Here is a 21,632-nt window from a genome sequence, read left to right as displayed (position 1 = left end):
GCGAGACTTCAATCGAGTTTGGGTCCTCTGAATTATCTAAAACTTGTTGATTTTGACCAGTAATATTCCCCTTGACATTATATGAAGAAAGTGGGACTAAAAACAAGTGCAGTGCTGTGTCACACTGGAGTACAGTATCCAAAACAGGGCACGGGTAACGGTTAGCCGAACATCTAACGCCACAATTTTACATAAATAATCAATGACTTATTTCTCGTTAGAAGGGTTAGAACTACTTTATCATATTGACCTGTAATTAGCTTGAGGAGCACAAATGTACAATAAATTCGAAAATATATTACTCGTTAGTCGAAGCGACGACCGGATAAAGAAACGCCGTGAATGGCTGCATCCACGTTACACTTACAGAAGGAGAGACAATTCACTACCCGTGCGTCGCAAATCATTCAGTAGTGATAGGGGTTGGGGATGGTGACGCACAATCTACGGGTCGGTGGCATGTTCCCCAGAGAAATGTGGACGCTTCATCCTTCGTAATATGAAATGAGAACTGTCCTGGATCGGGCCAGGGACAGGCGGATCTCAGAACACGCCACAGTGCCTCCCGAACCGTTCTGAACGTTCGGACCGGCTATTAATTATTGTCAGCAGGGTGTCAAGCTTGAAAGATACTCCTGTCTTCCCCTGGGGATAACATGTGATTAAACTAACTACATTGCGCGTGCGTCGCGGTCATTTCAAATTGAAAATTCATCAGTAAACCGTTTGCTGATGTCCTGTGTTATTTTTCCGCTTTTTAGCCTTATACTAAGGCTAAATGTAAAGACTATCATGGATAAGTTGGAAGAGGTGTCGCGTGAGGGGTTTTTACGTTGTCGTTTCGGGTCAGGATGCATCAAACTGCCATGGAGAGATGGAGAGATGGAAAAGGACTAACAACACAAACAATTGTGACTGGAATTGTGTTCTGGTGCCGATCCAACCGATACGAACGGAATGGAATACAAACATCCCTTCTTGTTCAAGACTGAACTGGTAAGAAACTGTTTTATATCGTTTAGCGTGTGTTGGATGTGAAATAATCAACAACAGAGTCTCCTGGCTAACTGTAGCATCCATGTATTTTTTCCGCACGGACTCCTGGGGAGCCTGTATTATGCACATGTTTTAGCGCCCATTTTCATGGAAACACATTGGTATGACGTATTTTCACTTGTTGCATCAAGGAGGAAGTCATGTTACCACGTACCGTTGCAAATTATATCATAATGATGTGATTATGATCGTCTTACAACTTCCGCATACACCACTGATCGGAGGTAATTTTAAATCCATGACGAAGGTTACGAAGTTGTTTCCTCAATGTCCCGGGTTTGATAAAACCTCCCTGGTTGGGGGCAACGTTAACGTTCTTGGTCGGACATGTCGGAGCTAGGCGGATCTCTGGACACGCCACAGTGAATCCCGAACCGTCTGAACAGTTCGGATGGGCTATCGAGATAATTGTCAGCAGGGAGTCAAGCTTTAGAGACTGTGCTGTCTGCCCCCAAGGGGATAAAGTTGTGAAATTCCAGCGAAGTTGTTTTTCTCTGTGCTTCAGTAGCGTATCTTGGTTGTGTACACGTACAACGTTGTACTAAACGCACAGAACAAAGACTAAACTGTGGACTATTAAAGCGTAGTCTGAATTAGGCCAGGTTCCCATGTCCATGCTTCATATAGAGTAGAGAGAGAGCAGAGTACAACTACAAGTACAACTGAAAAATATTAATATCAACGTTCCATAAAATTACTTCTACTCACCATGGCATAACTTCCTCCTTCCTCCCTAGGACGTTATATCGAGCGGAATTTCCCCGACAACAGTCCTCCCCGTTTAATATGGTTCCTCTTTACCAACTTATCGACGCGTACATAGTGATGATGCGGCGTACACATGGACAGCGCGATCGGGCATGGCCCCGACAGGCCCCCCGCATCCCTGGCTGCGCTTGCCGACAATTTCGTGACGTTATCGACGCGCATTTCGTGATGATGCAGCGTACACATGGACGGCGCGATCGGGCACGGGCCCCGACAGGCCCCCGTATCCCTGGCTGCGCTTGCCAACAATTTCGTGACGTTATCAACGTGTACATCGTGATGATGTAGCGTACACATGGACAGCGCGATCGGGCACGGGCCCTGACAGGCCCCCGCATCCCTAGCTGCGCTTGCCGACAAATTCGTGACGTTATCGACGTGTACATCGTGATTATGTAGCGTACATATGGACGGCGCGATCGGGCATGGACCCCGAGAGACCCCCGCAAGCCTGGCTGCACTTGCCGGCGATTTCATGATGTCTTACACGAAACATCCGCCACAGTTTTATAGTTCAAAACTCTGGACAATATAAAGAATATAAAGAAAGTCTGTGTTCGGTCCGTTTGTGGTCCAAGTGCAGTTTTTTAAACAAAATTTTGAGACTTACTCTTTAACTACTTATCGTATGACCACTAAACGTTCGGACAATAATAAACAATTAAATATTAATCCTCATGAAAATATCTGTGTCGTCACTATAAATTATTGTTACCAAGTTTTGTATCTTAAGCACTACCTGTGCATAGTTATGCGACATAAACGTTGCTGAGAACCTTAAAAGCATGTAGGACATTTCGGCACATGGACACTTCGGCCCCCTGCCAATCATGACATTCCGGCCCCAAGCCGAGGAGACTTCGGCCCCAAGCCGAGGAGACTTCGGCCCCAAGCCGAGGAGACTTCGGCCCCAAGCCGAGGAGACTTCGGCCCCAAGCCGAGGAGACTTCGGCCCCAAGCCGAGGAGACTTCGGCCCCAAGCCGAGGAGACTTCGGCCCCAAGCCGAGGATCCTTCGAGTATTGAGGGATATAACCTGTACCGGAAAGACCGTTCTGACAGGAGAGGAGGAGGAGTCGCTTTTTACGTAAAATATGACATCACAAGCACACCCTTGGATGTGGCGGTACCTGAGGAATTGGAGTGCGCATGGGTGCACCTTAGACCACCAAGGCTCCCAAGGGATGTTACATCCCTCGCCCTTTGCACTGTCTACAACCGTCAAGCCTCAATTCACAAAAATACATTACTCGATCACCTTTCGGAATCTGTCGACGTGCTCCGCAACTCATATCCTGATATAGGGGTAGTCGTTCTGGGCGATCTCAGTCGCCTTGACATCTCTGAGCTGTGCTGTTACAGTTCTTTACAGCAAATCGTCAAAGCTCCAACTCTCGGCGTAGCAGTTCTGGATCAGATACTGACTAATGCGAGTAGTTTCTACAACTCTCCACTCATCGCTCTCCCGGTTGGTTCACTACTGTGTCATTCTGCCCGGTAAACAAAGAACGACACTAAATGCAATCCACAAAAAAAGTAGTACGTCCGATGCGCGACTCTGATTCCAGAGCATTTGGGTCCTGGATCACCACTCATTCGTTGAACGAAGTTGTGCAAGCCACCTCAGCTTTCTACCGCACACTAAAGTGCGCAGTGGATAAGTACTTCCCGACCAAAGTGGTATCCCTCCACTGCAGAGACAAACCCTGGGTCACTCCAGCCATTAAAGCCCTAATTGTTAAACGCCAAAGTGCATTTACAAAGGGTCATGTTTTGCTTTCATCTGTTGAGAACCTAAAATATGGTAAGTAAAACTGCTGTAAACTGTGGATTATGTTTTGAAAGAACAGGTGTAATCATGCCCCCACCCTTTTCTATGTATTAAACGCTCGTCCGAAAACGTGACGAATGAGCGGTAATAAACCACCAAATAAACTGACCAATGTCAAATCCAAGGGTTTTATTCTTACAACGACACTGTCTACTCATGGCATTTATACGTATAGGTGCATTTCACAAAGGATGTGCACTGACTCGCTCAAAACGCAGTTCTCACTGGGTCAATGCGCTAGAAACCCTGTTTTTTTATAGGCACATGTATTGTGAAAAAATACATGTTACAATATACTTGACAAATCGCTCGTAAGGGATATATATATATATAGAGAGAGAGAAAGATAGATAGATAGATAGATGATGATGATGATGATGATGAGATAGATAGACAGATGTAGATAGACAGATAGATATGGATAGATAGATATATGTAAAGATATATGTATCGATGTATATGTACACGTCAGCTAGTTTCATTTGCCAGAACAAATGTTCTTTGGCGTTGGGGCTCTATTGTTCAATTTTAATTAAATTGGACGTGAAGATCTTATTCAATTTCTGCATATTAACCTCTACACAGCTAACCCTCAATAATACACATACTTTAAACCAATAGAAGTGCCGTGATGGGCGAGTGGTTACCGCATGAGAAGCTTCCAGTGCCAAAAACACATTGGTAACTAAATACTATGCTAGAAGTGAACATGAACACTGTAACCTCTCAAGAATTTCAACCGAGATCTAAACATATTACAAAAAGTGTGACAATAAAATCATTGCCATAGCGACGGTTTTATTGTTTATAAGTATTAAAGATTGTTCTTATTTATGGGTTTTAATAGTCGTATTCAATTCGCCTGGCGATTAATGTTCAGAGTGCATTGCTGTCAAAAGGGGTTCTCTTGTGAGCGAAGGGTGAACTAATAATGTAAATGCTTCTCATCGATTTTGCAAAACAAACCCTCATTTACATAAATCGTATCAGTTGATCATCTTCTCTAGCCTACCACAATGACATTAAAGCATTTCCTCATTATTTATGCAAATTAGGTCTTTATTTTGCATAATATATATTTATCAATATACTCTTACTCAGTTACAAAGGTCACATGTTGCGATGGTCCTATAATTGAATTGAACATGTTTAGACAATTTCCCAATTTATTATGCAAATTACCTTTTAATCTGCATAATTGATATGTTATTATATGAAGCATCACGTAACCAATCCACATACTAAAAATCATAACAATCCGTCAACCCCATCTTGAGTTATTCCCTTTCAAAGTCTTACACTAAACCTGTCCTGCAGTTCCAAAACAAGCCGCTAGGGAGTCCAAACCTATACCACTTATATAACTCACGGCTTCAAGAGCTGTCTACCACTTAAAATTCATAGCCGCAACATGTCCAGAACTCGTGATATCAAACCATGACGTTCTGCTGCAGTACCGTAACAGGCAGCTAGGGGATCTTAAATCTTATCGTTTCCAGGTCTTAACAAGACCTACCCACATACCAAATATCAATTAAATCCATCCAGGCGTTCTCGAGTTATGATGGTCTTTTACAAACACACACATGCACATACAAAGGCTACCCAAAATATAACGTTCTTGGCGAAGGTAACTATCACATCGCTATCTTACAATCCCACATGTTATACATCATTTAACCCTCAAGCACCCGACCTTTTTTTGCGACTAAAATGACCGAGTGGGGTCCAAACGGACCCCAAAATGTTTTGTTCATAAAATCTCAGTTCCAATTCCTATCGGTGATCATCGTACATACATTGCTTCATCAACGTAAGAGGAATAGTTCGACATGTGTTAATGTGTTGCTAATTCCACCTCATTATCATAATTTATGCAAAAGATCAGAAGGACCATCTTTTGCACAAAACCTATTCTGACCAGAGAGGGGAATTTTGAGGCCCTCAGCAAACTTTATGTCGCATAACTCATTAACGGCTAGTGCTAAAGCTACTAAACTTGGTTATATATCACAAAATATTGTTAGCAAAATTTTTTTGTCAATAAAGTAAATTTATCATTATTTGGGGTTGCCATTGCAACGGAATTATGACAGGCATACTTTTGCCAAAATTTGCCAATTTCGATTTAAACAAGGTTTTCTTGGTAAACAATGCTTGTTTTCTAACAACAATAAAATTCTATGAAATTCAATGCTTTTTTCATGATTCAAAGTTCATAATTTATGCAAATTTCATGACGTCATTAGTCAAAATCCAAGATGGCCGCCCTTGTTAGATTAATGACGTCATAATGTCGTCATTTTATATTGTGATGACACATAAGTTTTCATGAGGATTTAGTTTTACATGTTTATTATGCTCTGAAAGTTTGGTGGTGATACGATAAATAGTTAGGAAGTTAGACTAAAAAGTTTTTTTCAAATGCTACACTTTTTTGCTGGGGTCCGTTTGGACCCCAGACGGACTGATCACGGACTTTCTTTATAGCTTCCACAGTATTGTACCAATCTTCATAAAAACGTAGGAGAATGTATAGAAGATGTTGGCTGACAAAGTCACGGAAGGAATTTTTCTTCAGATTAAAAATGTTCAAATGGCACTGCAAAATGTACGCCTGGGGTCCAAACGGACCCCACTCGGGTGTTTGAGGGTTAACGCTCAAACAATGCTTGTTTTACACATCGGTTTGCATTTTGAAACAAAGATATCAAGGGTGAAGAAGGCCACCAAGCGATCCAAACTCCCTGACACAGACCACGAACGAACCCAGAATAAATTAATAAATAAGTAAATTAATTAATTAATTAATTAATTAATTAATCAATAAATTAATAAATTAATAGATTAATAAATTGATTAATTTATTAATAAATTAATTCATTTATTTATTTATTTATTTATATTTATTTATTCATTTATTTATCTATTTATTTATTTACTTACTTATTTATTTATTTATCTTTTTATTTATCTTTTTATTTATTTATCTATTTATTCATTTACCACGACTCAATGGCCATTTTCATTTTTGGTAATGGTTCAGTCCGGTGTGACGAGATCACTAGCGTTTTCGCCCCCCTTTAGCGTTTTCGCCCCCCCCCCCCCCAGAACATTACTAGTATTCCTCGGAGGGGTCTTAAGAGCAGCTGGTTACTACATATTAGGTGCGCTACCTGGTACTATACTGCACCCTGGAGTAACATAGTTTGTGCGTTACCTGGTACCTATATGGCACCTTATTACCGTAAGATGTCATACCTTGTTCGGTGCAAACACTACATTGAAAAGACAATTTTGTTTGCAGCTGACATGGCAGAGGTGGCATAGAAAACAATGCTATTGTGAACGTATAAATCAACACCGTCTATGGTACGGAATGCGTCAGCTATATGTTTTCAATTTGTCACAGTATTTTCTTTCTTGTGCAGAAAACACTTCCAAAGCACTAAGAAAAACACAACTGAATAATAGTTTCTCATTATAAACACTATCTACGCACAAGTTCATATACCTGTTGCTAAATGCTACAAAAAAATGGCCAAGTACCAGTCTTAAGAAACACGGGTAAAACACCAGTTCCTAAATACTAGAAAAACAGTCATATTGGAGGTGAAGATATCCATAGGGCAGGTGCATATAACGTACCAGTTTCTAAATACTAGAAAAACAGTCATATTGAAGGTGAAGATACCCCTTGACTAGGTGCATACACCAAAATGTGCATTATTCTAATGAATACCTTATTTGCATAATCACTAAAGACATGACATGGTTCTTTTGTGGTCAATTCATAATAGAGACTTCATATTGGAGATATATAGGTTGCTTGAGGACAGGTGAATACAATTAAATATATCTCATGTCGAGACTCTGGTACATGCAATAAAGGGAATACAAGGGACCCAGCCCTCCTTGTCTGAAACATGTTCAACTATCTTATTGCCATGTACTTACGTTATTGATACTATGGATGGAGTTACGTATCAAACTCGTGTACTTATATCATTCTGAAACTGCATTGTGTGATTTATACCAATCAACTTCTAAAATGTCATGTAAACCCTTTTTTTGGGGGGGGGGGGGCGAAATCGCTAAAGGGGGGCGAGGTAGGGGGGCGAGATCACTAGCCGGGGAGGGCGAGATCGCTAGTGATTTCGCCCCGGGGGGGCGAGATCGCTAGTGATTTCGAGAACGCTGTCACACCGGCATGATGCGGACGTTGGCATTCCTGTACAGTTTTTGGACTTTTTTGCAAACGGTCGCTCACTATACTATTAGGCTCGCCCATCAGGCGTCGCCAAAAATTACTTTCGACATAGTGTAACGTACATCAATCATTTTACCATTGGAAACAATAGCTAGTTTGTTTTATACATTTCCAGGCAGAAACTATTCTAGTCGAACACAGCAGAGCTGACTTGACCTGCGCACTCTTTATTTAAAAGAAAATTTAATCATATGCGCAGCTTGTCTTTGGGCTATCATCATAACGTTTAAACTCCATACTGTTACCACCATTCTAATTCATTGAGGACAACATTTCCCTCTACAGTGTACCACCCGACATGCAATGGATAGGGTATGCAGGTTCTTTACTTTGTTTTGACCATCTGTCTTCCAATATGGGGGATTTCATTCATGACATTCATGACAATTTATTTTGCAGGCCATCTTATTCCAGTCACTTTTCTCTGTTTGCTAGAAATGACCAATAGTCCTTAAACGTCGTCTTAAGGTGAGGTCACACCTTCATATATATTTATGTCCGTATGAGGCGCGCATGGAAGTATTTGAAAAAAATAATAGAAATGGACAAACGTAAGCAGGTAACATGTCAGACAAGTTAACTGGGGCTTTAACCATACTTCTCAGTCAGCTGACTCATCTGACCTGTATAGCCTGGTAGAGACTTAGAGCTTGATACGCACCTCAAACGGACTTGAATAGACACGCATGTGTGATCCCACCTTTTGATCAGGGGCAAAATTTTCTCAGGGTATGCTGGCCTTTCTATATGATCAACCTGGTGTAGGGCAAGGTATCGTATAGATGGCTTTCCAAATGTTGTCGATGCTGTTGTTTTGATACCGTGGAAACCGAACCCCGAAAGCTAGTTCCATATGTTAATTTTCTTATCGTTGAGATAAAAACGTTCTACACGTATTTTTTTTCTGTCTGTAAACATGTACTAGGACGAATTTTCTTGAGGTGTGGTCGCTTTTATCTAATTAAGAAATGACTACGAAGGGCGTGTTCCAATAAAAAATAAATGTACTAGTTTTACTACAAGCCAAATTATTGCCAAAAAGAAGACAATTGGCTCTACACAACACGTACTATGCTAACGTACCTACACCTGTCGAAATTTTTTTTTTCAGTACGGATTCTAAATTTTGTTGCAATTTTTTTTACAGCGCATGTTCTGGGTGTGTGGACCTACGTCTTTGCTGCAGCTAAACAATGTAAGCTTGGTCATGTTCGAAGATTGTACATTTCGTAAAAAAGATATAGGCTGCTTGTGTTCTACAGCAACATGAACGAACGTAAAGAAGCATGGGACTGGTGCATCAAACCGTTAAAGAGGAGAGCGGCCTTCATTCTTGTCGCCGGCTTATTATTTGCATTACTTCGCTACGTGGATCTTCAAGTACCTATTGGAAAAATACTTTCTTCAAGGTAAGTTTAAAATATTATAATCCATACGTAAGTTCAAACGGTTGCAAAATCACTGGCCATATAGCAATGACTTTATAACATTTTAACCATTCCTAGGGTATGAGTTAAAATATTGGCTTTTAGGATGGTTCTGTCTTATTTGAAAATAAATCCATCTGAGTCAGTTATGGCCGAATGACCTGAAATTGGATACAAGGTTAGATTAGGTCGACCAATACCTAGGTGCCTTTTTCATATCCATATTATATATACAATTTGAATTATATCATTTGGGGTTTTAGACCAAAATGACGGTTAATTTGATATGAGGTTGCCTTAGATAATAATCCAAATGATCCATCTGTAATAACTGGCATAAAAGCTTTTCAAATGATATATTCTGGATTTTTGTGTGGAATGTTTCTTAAAGCTTGAAATGTTTGGGTAAATGCCATTAACCCACCACTTGGCTCTGTTAGTTTTTCCGGGTGTGCTTGACTGATCCATTTGATTGACCAACCAATGGTTGCGCCTGATTAATCAAACAATCTGAAACTTGGCATATAAGCCATTTTGCATCCAAAAATTGTAATAGAAGACCACAATCATGCACTGACGGCATTTGTAGAATTTAATTTTGGACTAGGTTGACTACACAAAATCCCATGTTATGAATAGAATTGATGTTGGATTAGTCTGTCATGGGAAGAATTATTTATATTTATAGTAATGCAAAAATTTGTAAAACTTAGAATGCTCCAATTTAATTACTGGTTTTGCTGGTAGTGTCCAGTATTTTGCAATGGTTTCAGAAGTTGATTCACGTTACTGAATTAAAATTTACTTTTGGACCTGGAGTACATCGAGACATGTTCATTTATTGCATTATATTGTATTGTTTCTTGCGATGAATTCTTTGTATGTTTGTCCGCATTTTTATAGGTTCTGCCGCTACAAGGCCGCTACCAATCACTTGTCTCATCGTCAATAAAGTCAAGTCATTTAACATATTGGTATCTGTAAAGGGGCCATTCTTAATCTTTTATATTTGATTTTGCGTATGGAGATCATATAAGAAGTTCAATAATTGTTTTCAAATGGTCAGTTTTAACCCTATTCAGACCGGGGGGGGGCTTTTGAGGCCCGCGCCAACGTCGATGTCCTATAACGCCAGAACACATTACGCTAAAGCCACCAAATTTAGTGAGTTTTCCTAAAATATTGTTGGCAACAATTTTACGAAGTTTGAAAAATTTTCCATTTTTTCGTGTTGCCATGGCAACCGTTTTCTGACAGGCAGTTTTGCCAAAAATCACTATTTTTGGTTATAACAATGTATTTTTAACATCTATTTGCTATATTACTGCAATTTTGTTGCATAAATAAAATCTTATATCATTTAGCATATCTTTCATAATTATATATGCATAAATTATGCTAATTTGATGACGTCATCAGCCCAAAATCTAAGATGGCGGACCGTATGGTCAGATCAAGAATAACAAGCTAATTATCCCTTACAATATGTAACTACCTGGTATTTTTTCATCAAAAACCATCTAAATGAATGAATTTAGTCTATTCCCATTGCCCGTTGTGATTATTTGTTGCAAAAAAAGTAGTTTTAAAAATTCAAGGTGGTGGATATAATATGGCGGAGCCCAACTCGCATCTTAGATGTGCATGACGTCATTTTATGACGTCATTCTGACGTCACCGATGTTGCTATTGGCAATAAAAGTCGTAATAAACATTATTATTCTGTTATCTGCACTTGTTGTTGCATTTTTGTAGTATAACTTGAAGTTTTCTGAGAATACCCTTTTTTCATGGGTCCGGCCAATATAATCAATTTGATGACGTCATAATTACGTCATCTTACGTCAACGTAACGTCAAATACTCGTCAGATATTATGTCGATATCATGTCCTAAAAATTTGGTGGCCCTACGGCACGTCGTTCAAGAGTTAGAGGACTTAGTGGAGGGCCTCAAAAGCCCCCCCCCCCCCCCCCCCCCGCCCCCCCCCCCGGTCCAGGGATGACCAAAAAAGCCCGGTTTGAATAGGGTTAAGTGGAAAAGAATTCTCGCACAAGATTTGCCTTTTTTAAACAAATATTCACTTTTTTAACAGCTCATACTTTCTTAAAAGTCCATTCTAAGCCCTATTCAGAACTGAAATATTAGCGTCGCAGACATTATGACGTAATATGAAACCCTCTGTATAATACTTCCAGGTATAAAACAAATATCTAACAACAAGTGTAGAAAACATAATACTAATGTTGTGAATAGCAACACCAATTACGCCAAATGTAACGTCATAAAAATACGTCATAAATATTAAAGATAATTGTTGGAGTCAGCCATCTTTGGTCGACCAACTTCAAATCGAAGAAAAAACGTTGCGTTATTTTTTTAATGAAAAACAACATGTAGTTATGAAATTTAACCCTATTCAGACCGGGCTTTTTTGGTCATCCCTGGACGGGGGGGGGGGGGCTTTTGAGGCCCTCCACTTTTAAGTCCTATAACTCTAAAACGACGTGCCGTAGGGCCACCAAATTTTCAGGAAATGATTTCGACATAATATCTAACAAGTATGTGACGTTACGTTGACGTAAGATGACGTAATTATGACGTCATCAATTTGATTACATTGGCCAAACCCATGAAAAATGGGTATTCTCAGAAAACTTCAAGTTATGCTGCAAAAATGTAACAACAAGTGCAGATAACAGAATAATAATGTTTATTACGACTTGCGTTGCCAATAGCAACATCAATGACGTCAATATGACGTCATAAAATGACGTCATGTACGTCTAAGATACGAGTTGGGCTCCGCCATATTATATCCATCACCTTGAATTTTTAAAAATACTTTTTTTGCAACAAATAATCACAAAGGGCAATGTAAATAGACTAAATTCATTCATTTAGATGGTTTTTGATGAAAAAATACCAGGTAGTTACAAATTTTAAGGGATAATTAGCTTGTTATTCTTGATCTGGCCATTCGGTCCGCCAACTTGGATTTTGGGCTGATGACGTCATCAAATTAGCATAATTTATGCATATATAATTATGAAAGATATGCTGAATAATATAAGATTTTATTTATGTAACAAAATTGCAGTAATATAGCAAATAAATGTGAAAAATACATAGCTAGAATCAAAAATAGTGATTTTTGGCAAAACTGCCTGTCAACAAACGGTTGCCATGGCAACAAGAAAAAATGGAAAATTTGTCAAACTTCGTAAAATTGTTGCCAACAATATTTTAGGAAAACTCACCAAATTTGGTGGCTCTAGCGTAAGCCGTTCTGGCGTTATAGGACATCGAAGTTAGCGCGGGCCTCAAAAGCCCCCCCCCCCGGTCTGAATAGGGTTAAGGGGAAATAGGGTGGTTGATATACTTGATATAGTTAATATACTTGATTTTGTCATACAGTCCGCCATTGGATTTTGTACATGGCAAACCCAGGCAGCTTCGCCGATATTTGGTGCCATACAAAAAAAAATTATTCATGAAGCGAAATATCATTTATGTAGCAAGGAAACCTTACAAATACATTGTAAGAACGGAACGGAAATTAGCAACGTTTGCAAAAACTGCCTGTCAGCAACCGGCTGCCATGGTAGCTTGAAAAAATAGGAAACATTTAAACTTTCGTAATCCTTTTTTGCCAGCTAACGTCCTGAAAAAGTAACAATTTTTGCCATAGCTAAGCTGTTTATGCGTTATATGGACAACGGCAGCAGTCAAATAAGCAGATATTTTGAATATCTATTCACAAATATAACATGGAATTCAATATATCTAAATAATACAGAAAGACAAGTTCGACAGCAATAAAACCAATAAAACCTCATCATTTGACCTGAAATTTGCTAATTTTGTTACACATGCCTGCCAGAAACTCGCTGCCATGGCAACTTGACAAAAGTCGCAATTTTTCCAAGAATTATTGACAAGGATACATTAGGAAAAGTCACCTAGTTTCGTAGCTCCAGTACACGTCGGTAGTTATACGACGTGAAATTTGTCGCAGGCACATTTATGCTCCTCCCTGTCTAGATAGGGTTTATTTCATTGCTTTTGTTTGTCACTTCACATGAATTATGTCACCAGCCGTATCAAAAGTCCAGATGTGTATTGATAACGTTCTTTTTTTTATATCGTAATTTCAGTAGCATCTTTCAGGTGGATGAGTCAAACGCCGGAAAGTGTTCAGCCAAGACGAACATAGTTTTCCTGAAGACGCACAAAACGGCTGGTTCTACCATTCAAAATGTAATCATGCGGTATGGACTGAACAAAAACCTTACTTTTGCCTTACCACGCACTGGCCATAGGTTTCCTGGTTTTTTTGAAAGGTCATCTGTGTTGCCCGTAAACCAAAACAAGAACAAGACCGCCTACAATATATTATGTCATCACACTCGCTTCCATTATGACAACATGAGGGATCTTATGCCAAACGACTCAGTTTACATAACAGCTGTGCGAAGTCCTGGTAAATTATTCCAATCTGCTTTCGAGTACTTTCAATTTAGAAAGAAATTCCACATTACAAAACAGAATGCCCTAGAAGCTTTTCTTGATGACCCGTCTTATTTTGTAGGAAAATATAGTAAGATACGCTTTTCTCGTAACCCAGTGTTTTTCGACCTGGGATACGACCCTTATCAGCTAGAGTCAGAATCTTCCATAAGAGATGCTATTAATTATGTTGATAGAATATTTTCACTTGTTCTGGTGTCAGACTATTTCGAGGAGTCCATGGTGCTTTTAAAACACACTCTTTGCTGGGATGTCAATGACGTTACATATTTCAAGCTGAATGAAAGGGAATCCACTTCTTTCCAACATCTAACGAAGGACATGGAAGAGAAGATAAGGCAATGGAACAAAGCGGATAGTATGCTGTTTGACCATTTCAACAGATCATTATGGGAAAAACTTTCTCATCTCCCTTTTGACTGGAAAAAAAAGGTGGAGTTACTAAAGCAGAAGAATAGGCGTCTTGAAGCTGAGTGTATAAACACGCGTATGACGACCTCTGATATCAGAGCTAGGACATTTAGATTTTTTGAACCCCCCGGAGTACCAGTTGTTGGTATTGTATTGAATGAATCTGAAATGCGAAATCAAACCTGTGTTCACATGGCTAAGGCTGAAATACCATTCACAAACGAACTTAAAGATTTATATAAAAAGTCAATCAGGAAGTGAAAGTAAAACAACGACTTTTCGTGGGGTCTGGTATGTGTTGATAGTAGTCATAGTACAATTCTAATATCTTTTTTAGCGTTGTAAGAAAGTTTAGCATTGTACTATAAAACAATGAATGTTTACATGGTATATATTTACCTATCTATCCGTTATATCTATTTTTATATCTATGAAATCCTACATGGCATTTAAAATGACTTTAAGATAAGGGTACGTTGTTCTATGAAATGTCTTTTAGCTTATGTACATCGGATTATAATGATGAAAATTCGTGTCAAAACTAATGTTAAATTCGGGAAATCGACGCCTTATTACGCTCCCATTAAAAAAAAACCTCTAGATCTGCCCACTATTGTAAATAATTCAAGTTGGATGATCAGGACCCTAGCTTTCCTCAAATACGGATTAATCTTAGTCCGGCTGGTCCTGAAGGCAAGCAGTTTCAGTAGCAGCACAATGAGAAACGAGTCAACGGCTGAATGGAATGTGACCATTGTCGAATCTCTCCAAACGTAAATTATGTTTGTCAGAATCTTAGTTTCAAAGGACGCCTGAGGAACGATACCTAAAGCGTTCTTGAATCTATTTTTAATTCACTGAGATTTTTTTGGAAACCAACCTTGTACTCAAATTGAAACTTTCAACTCAGCTCCGTCAACTTTGTATCCAAAATGAATCATTGTATCTACGATGTTTGCTACTTGAAAATGTTTCCTTATAAAACTAAACTAGGTTTGATATTTATGTGTCTAGAAATATGGCTGAGAATGTGGTATTTATTAGGAAGTCTACCAACATGGACTATGTATCATAATCATGTAAATCAACTACCAGTCATGTCTGACACTACCAGAGTAAGCCAAACAATCATTGTCATTACTTTATATTCTGTTTTAGGTAAAGCTTTTTTTATCTATATACTTCGATTTTTTATCTGCTGTATCCTAATTTCTAACTTGAATTGGAAATAAACGTGTGTTCGTCAGCAGTCTCAGTCTTCCCTCCCTGATGTTAAATTTACCGCAGTCAACCGAAGACTGAGCTCTAGTAGTTTACGTTTGCCGAATTTATTGGACGGTTTAATTGTAGAGGTTTCCTCTTAACCCTATTCATAGGGGGGGGGGGGCTTTTGAGGCCTGCGCTAACTTTGATGTTCTATAACGCCAGAACGGCTTACGCTAGAACTTCAAAAAGTTTGACAAATTTTCCATTTTTTCGTGTTGCCATGGTAACCGTTTGTTGACAGGCAGTTTTGCCAAAAATCACTATTTTTGGTTCTGACAATGTAATTTTCACATTTATTTGCTATATTACTGCTATTTTGTTGCATAAACAAAATCTTATATTATCTGGCATATCTTTCATAATTATATATGGATAAATTTTGCTAGTATTATGACGTCATCAGCCCAAAATCCATGTCGGACCGTATGGCCAGATCAAGAATAACAAGCTAATTATCCCTTAACCCTCATCCAACCGTATGGGGTCATTTTTGACCCCAGGCGTATATTTTCATCTGCCAAAGCAACATTTTTCATCGAAAATCCTTCCATGAATTTGTTAATATACATGTCTTACAGCATCTACCAATTTTTCACTGAGTTTTGCCCATTATTGTATAAGCTATACTTGAAAGTTTGTGTCTGGTTCGGTGGGGTCAAAAATGACCCCACTCTGTTGGCTTAAGATGGCCCAGGGCATATGAGCACTACTTTCAAAGTCCTGTCGGAAAATTGTCATAACTCCGTCATAGAAGCTTGAAAATGCCTCAAATCTGGTGTATACGGAAAACACAACTATAGAAATGCAAACATGAGTCGTTTATGAAGTTACATACTCTGAATTTTGAGATATTACAATTTATTATGATGTATAATTTTTCCAACAAAATGTAGTCTAGAAAACCATTCCCAGCGCGCAAATTACATGAAATTTTTTTAGCACATACTGACATATGTTCCCTTTCAGAACTAGTGAGATTTATTGAGAAACATGTTCCTGCTCTGTGAAAAATATTGATTTTTTCACATTTATGCATATAATTTTAGGGTACCTTTTTCTATAATCACCTTATAACTCAAAACAAAGACCATATACAATATATTCAACTACATTTGAGTGTAGAACAGGACATTTCCAACGATCTAATTTCCTTTTCAATCATTTTAAGTCATTGCTACCGTTTTCTACAAAGGTTTGAAGTTTGTACCATCAATTTTTACCCTGTAAGCCATGTTTTAGTAAATCTGCCCATCACTCAACGTGACAGGTCGTAATTAGCACCTCCATGGGAAGGAATTAGCTGTAATTTGCACTTGTGCCATGACAAAAGAACCAAGGTTTATTGTTATGCGTAGACTAGTCTGTTGGTATAAACAGTTGTTTTGTAGCAAGATTGTTATTATGCTCATAGAACGAGAAAATTTTCAGTCAGTGTTAGAGAATAAGTCTCTCTATTTACATTGAAGATGGATTCTACAAGATGCACATCCAGAAAGCCGTACAAAATGTAAAAGTAGGGTTCAAGCGCCACCAACTGGCCGGGCATTTTGGCCCCGCAGCGCGGCTTCGAATCGCTGGTGTCAAGAGACTGTACTATTCGGCAAAAACTCAGCAAAATTCGCTCAAAGCAAGTCCGACTTTGCCTCTGTTGCAGTCTTCGAACGGGGCTGTTTTTTATTGGGGATGGGTGGGGGGCGTTGGTTCGCGATTTTCAACGTCTAGCTACGTTTTCATGCGCCGGGAAAGGGTTTTTGCCCAAGGAGCTTGGTTTGCCGAAAAAGGGAGTTTGCCGTGGCATATTGAAGATAGCATCATTAGCTTGGGAATGAAGGCGGAGGCCAATGAAACTCCTCACTAATACTATCTTATGCTACCGCAAGTTCTGCTTGGAGATAAGTTATATAGCTCAGACATTAACCTCCTTGCTCAATACATTACAACGTCCTTGACTCAATACTGCCAAACTGGGGTATGAAATGAAGCGATTTTGGTCCAACAATTTTTTCGAACGCACCAGAATAGAACAGAGAGCCAAATTGTGTGCTTTTGTGACATTGGTCTCCTCCTTCTATATTTCCTCCAAGACAATTGTACAAAAGTTGTGTTATTTGGAGGTTGGTCCAGACATAAAACCATACATATGATCTAGGCCGACAAAGGGAAATAACCACACTAATTCAACTCGTATGTTCTTTTCTTTTTATAGCTAGAATCCTGTGCTTCCCTTAACAGATGTTGGTGAAATGCCCTTTCCCCGGCCGTTATAGTGGGCAAAAAAGTCTGGTCATTTAGGGCAAGGAGTTTATATAGAAATATATAGGGTGTCTTCCATTTAATGTGTTTATGTTTTGCTGTGCTCTTTTGCAGTTTACTTGAAGCACTTCAAGTATGATGCATAACATTTTTGATAAATGTTTTTAGAGCAGCGGGAGTGGTTAAAACTTTCAGAAGCATGTCAAATACTTCAAACATTTATCTGAGTATGAGACTGTGATTTTTTCCCCATCTTTTGTATGGGTTAGATTGTAGTTCTCCCTGGTTGTGAAGAAGGTACTTTTTGTTTGTCGTTCACACCCGGGCAGAGACAAAAGACCAGACTACACACAGTGATACGCCGTGACAAATACAACTTTTACAATGGCTGCCCTGCTGAAATTTAGGATTGAACAAAGGAGCTTCCATTTTGCTCAGCTGTGATTAACAAACTCAAAAGTGTCATATCTGAGTGTCAAATTTATGGTTAAAGAAAATGAATCAATAAGAATAAAGAAATGACGATTAGAAAATAGATTGAAAGTTAATCCAAGCGCATGCATTCCCATATCCCCATTCAGCGTTTCACAGATGTGTATTGTTTCTTGTTTTGCCGAAATCATTAGTGGCAATGAACCAGTATTCTGTATAAATAAATACACGACTGTCTTGTCCTTCCGTTTGCACTTCCTCAGATTTTAGAAATTGAGTGCGAGCAATTACCTCACCAGGACAGATTAGCGCCTGATTGGGATGCAAAGTGAAGGCGGGACACTGGGCGGCAATTATCACTCAAACTACTGCATATTTACAAGCTATATACTGGCACTTGGCTCATTTCAATATCCAAGTACCTAATAATCATATTTAAATGAGATATCTGGCAAGGCAAGCCTGGGCAATCTTAAGTGAATGGAGCAGCCAATTATGAATCATTAATTACGTAAATATCAAGAAATTTCAATAAAATAACAGGCATTCCTCATCATTGCTATTACAGCAACAAAATATAGTTGTTTAGATGAGTAAACACCGAATATTTTGAAAGAAATATAGTTTTTTTAGTGTAAAACACATTTTTTAGACATTATGCATAAATTTTGAATATGAGCACTAACTACCTATGCTAATGAAAGTGAAAATGGTTCTAATTAATTAAAAAACAATATATGGACAGAATGTGCAGAAGGAACCTACAAGAAACATCTTTGCGGAAAATATATAGACAAGAGTTATTGTATGTATGTATTTAGGTGACAGAGTATGGTGCATAATTAAGTAATAAATTCGTTACTTTTCACAAATATTGTATCTTTTTTGTCAAAAACATGATTATGCCATCAGCATTCTTGTAGCATCAAACTTATCGTTTAGAAATTGCTAAGACAAAAACATTGTTAAAGTAAGTGGAGTATGGTAGATTTTTAAAGCAAAAGATGGTTTCTCCTTATTTTCTGCATAAATTATAATAATGAGTAAAAATTACTGCCATCAAAACTTGTCAAAATATTTTTCATAGCTTGGTGAAACATTAAATCCATACAAATGACAAAAAAAGCCAGCAGAAATATGTCTATGAGCAAAACAAAATGGGGTCAAAAATGACCCCATACGGTCAGATTCGTCGTAAAAATGTACCGGTCGGATGAGGGTTAAAATTTGTAACCACCTGGTATTTTTTCATCAAAAACCATCTAAATGAATGAATCTAGTCTATCCCCATTGCCCTTTGTGGTTATTTGTTGCAAAAAAGTATTTTTAAAAATTCAAGGTGGTCGATATAATATGGCGGAGGCCAACTCGTATCTTAGATGTGCATTGCGTCATTTTATGACGTCATTTTGACGTCATTGATGTTGCTATTAGAAACGCAAGTCGTAATAAACATTATTATTCTATCTGCAGTTGTTGTTACATTTTTGTAGCATAACTTGAAGATTTCTGAAAATACCCTTTTTTTATGGGTCCGGCCAATTTAATCTAATTGATGACGTCATAATTACGTCATCTTACATCAACGTAAAATCAAACGTTAAACACGTGTCAGCTATTTTGTCGACATTATGTGTCTAAAATTTGGTGTCCCTACGGCACGTCGTTTTAGAGTGAGAGGACTTAGAAATGGAGGGCCTCAACCCCCCCACCCCCGGTACAGGGATGGCCAAAAAAGCCCGGTCTGAGTAGGGTACTTGTTACGGGCCGTCCAATACTATGTTAAGTGTATGTCTATCTCTATGTTACCGATATGCGTCATATATATAAAACTGTTGTTGAGGACCTCGTTGACGATCACACAATCATGTAAATTATACGGACTTGATTATCTAAACAACTGGATAAACAATTAAAAACGGACTGACGTTTTTAACAGAATCTGGTCTGATTCATTATAATCATGGCAAAAAATATATTATTAAAGAAATAACTCACTATTAGGTGGGTTGCGTATTTAATGTTATATATAGTTTTTGTTGCCGTTTCAGTGGCTAACCTAAATGTTCAACATTTAACGTTAAACCCCATGAAAAAGGATTACGTTCACTTGTATGTAAAAAGAATTCCAAGTAGTGATGAAATCTGAGTTAAAAAAAAGCTGGTTATCATCATAATATTGTCGGTCATCATGGATTTTGACCAATTACGTCATGTTATTAGCATAATCTATGAATATTTAATTACGAATGTTCATCTAACATGTGTTAGATATTAAAGATATATAAAAGAAGTATAGTTTAGCAAGAAAATATTAAAATCCCATTGTTTAACCCTATCCAGACTGGGCTTTTTGGGCCTTCCCTGGCCTGGGGAGGGGGAGGGGGGGGGGCTCATTCGACCACCCCTTCGTATTTTCCAAACGGCATACTGTACGGGGGCGGTTGTGCTCATCGAGTTTTATAATTCCTGAAATTGTTATATCATTATAACATAATATAACGTAATTATGACGTCATTAATTGATATTTTTGGCTAAAACGGGGAATTCCCAGAATACCTGAATATATCAATCAAAAAGCTCCCAACAAAGGTTTCTTAGTGATATTTAAGTGTTAAAAGACTTCTGTTGTCAAAAGCCGACGAAACGACGTCAAAATGATGACGTCATCTGTAGTTAAGCTATCCACCATCTTGGATTATCAACATTAAAATTTTTCGAGATCCTTTTTTTTTCAACATATAACGCTAAAACCCCATGGCATGGATTAAAACGTTCACACGAATGTTTTTTTATAAGAAATTACCAAGTAGTGATGAAATCTGAGTGAAAATATGTTGTTATATTTTTCATCATGATGATGTCGGCCATCTTGGATTTTGACCAATTACGTAACCTCATTAGCATAATTCATAAATAGGTAATTAAATATGTTGAACTAAGATGTGCTAGAGGTTAAAGATATATTAAAAATCGCATCGTTTAAACCCAAATTAGTGATTTTTGTAAACTTTGACTTTCAGAAACCCGTAGCCATGGCAACACGAAAAATTATAAACTTACCTAATTTTTTAGAAATTGTTGCGAACAATAAATCGAACAATATTTTAGGAAAACTCACCAAGTTTGGTTGTTCTAGCACAAGCCATTTGGGACCTATAGGACGTCAAAGTTGGTGCGAGCACTTTTAGCACCTCCCCCAAGTCTGGATAGGGTTAAGGGATAATGATATCGTTATTATTGACCTGGTCATGTGTTACGTCATATAAGATTTTGACTGCAGACGTCAACAAATTAGCATAATTTATAATTGACCCCAGGCGTATATAGATGTGTGCCATCATGGCATTTGTGGTCGAAAAAAAATTTCCTCCCATGAGTTTGTTTGT

The 21,632-nt window shown here is 38.3% G+C and overlaps 1 protein-coding gene across 1 annotated transcript; it reads left to right on the top strand.

Moving 5' to 3' along the window:
• The first annotated feature begins 1,383 nt into the window (after window positions 1-1,383).
• Window positions 1,384-14,567, top strand: LOC118423622 (galactosylceramide sulfotransferase-like). Its single transcript, XM_035831886.1, has 2 exons — window positions 1,384-1,418; window positions 13,508-14,567. Exons 1-2 carry the CDS (start codon window positions 1,384-1,386, stop codon window positions 14,550-14,552), a joined length of 1,080 nt encoding a protein of 359 aa, XP_035687779.1. The 3' UTR covers window positions 14,553-14,567.
• Window positions 14,568-21,632: the final 7,065 nt, after the last annotated feature.

This window comes from Branchiostoma floridae, chromosome 1 (genome assembly GCF_000003815.2).
Source record: "Branchiostoma floridae strain S238N-H82 chromosome 1, Bfl_VNyyK, whole genome shotgun sequence".
Taxonomy (NCBI): Eukaryota; Metazoa; Chordata; class Leptocardii; order Amphioxiformes; family Branchiostomatidae; genus Branchiostoma; species Branchiostoma floridae.
The sequence above is the reverse complement of the archived record's forward strand: the minus strand, read 5'-3'. Positions and strand labels throughout refer to the sequence as shown.

Bases quoted from the DNA above. Each gene is read 5' to 3' on its own strand.
- LOC118423622 (XM_035831886.1), top strand. From the start codon at position 1,384: ATGTCGGAGCTAGGCGGATCTCTGGACACGCCACA. The intron at 1,419-13,507 runs GTGAATCCCGAA...TCGTAATTTCAG, and splicing joins GGATCTCTGGACACGCCACA to TAGCATCTTTCAGGTGGATG.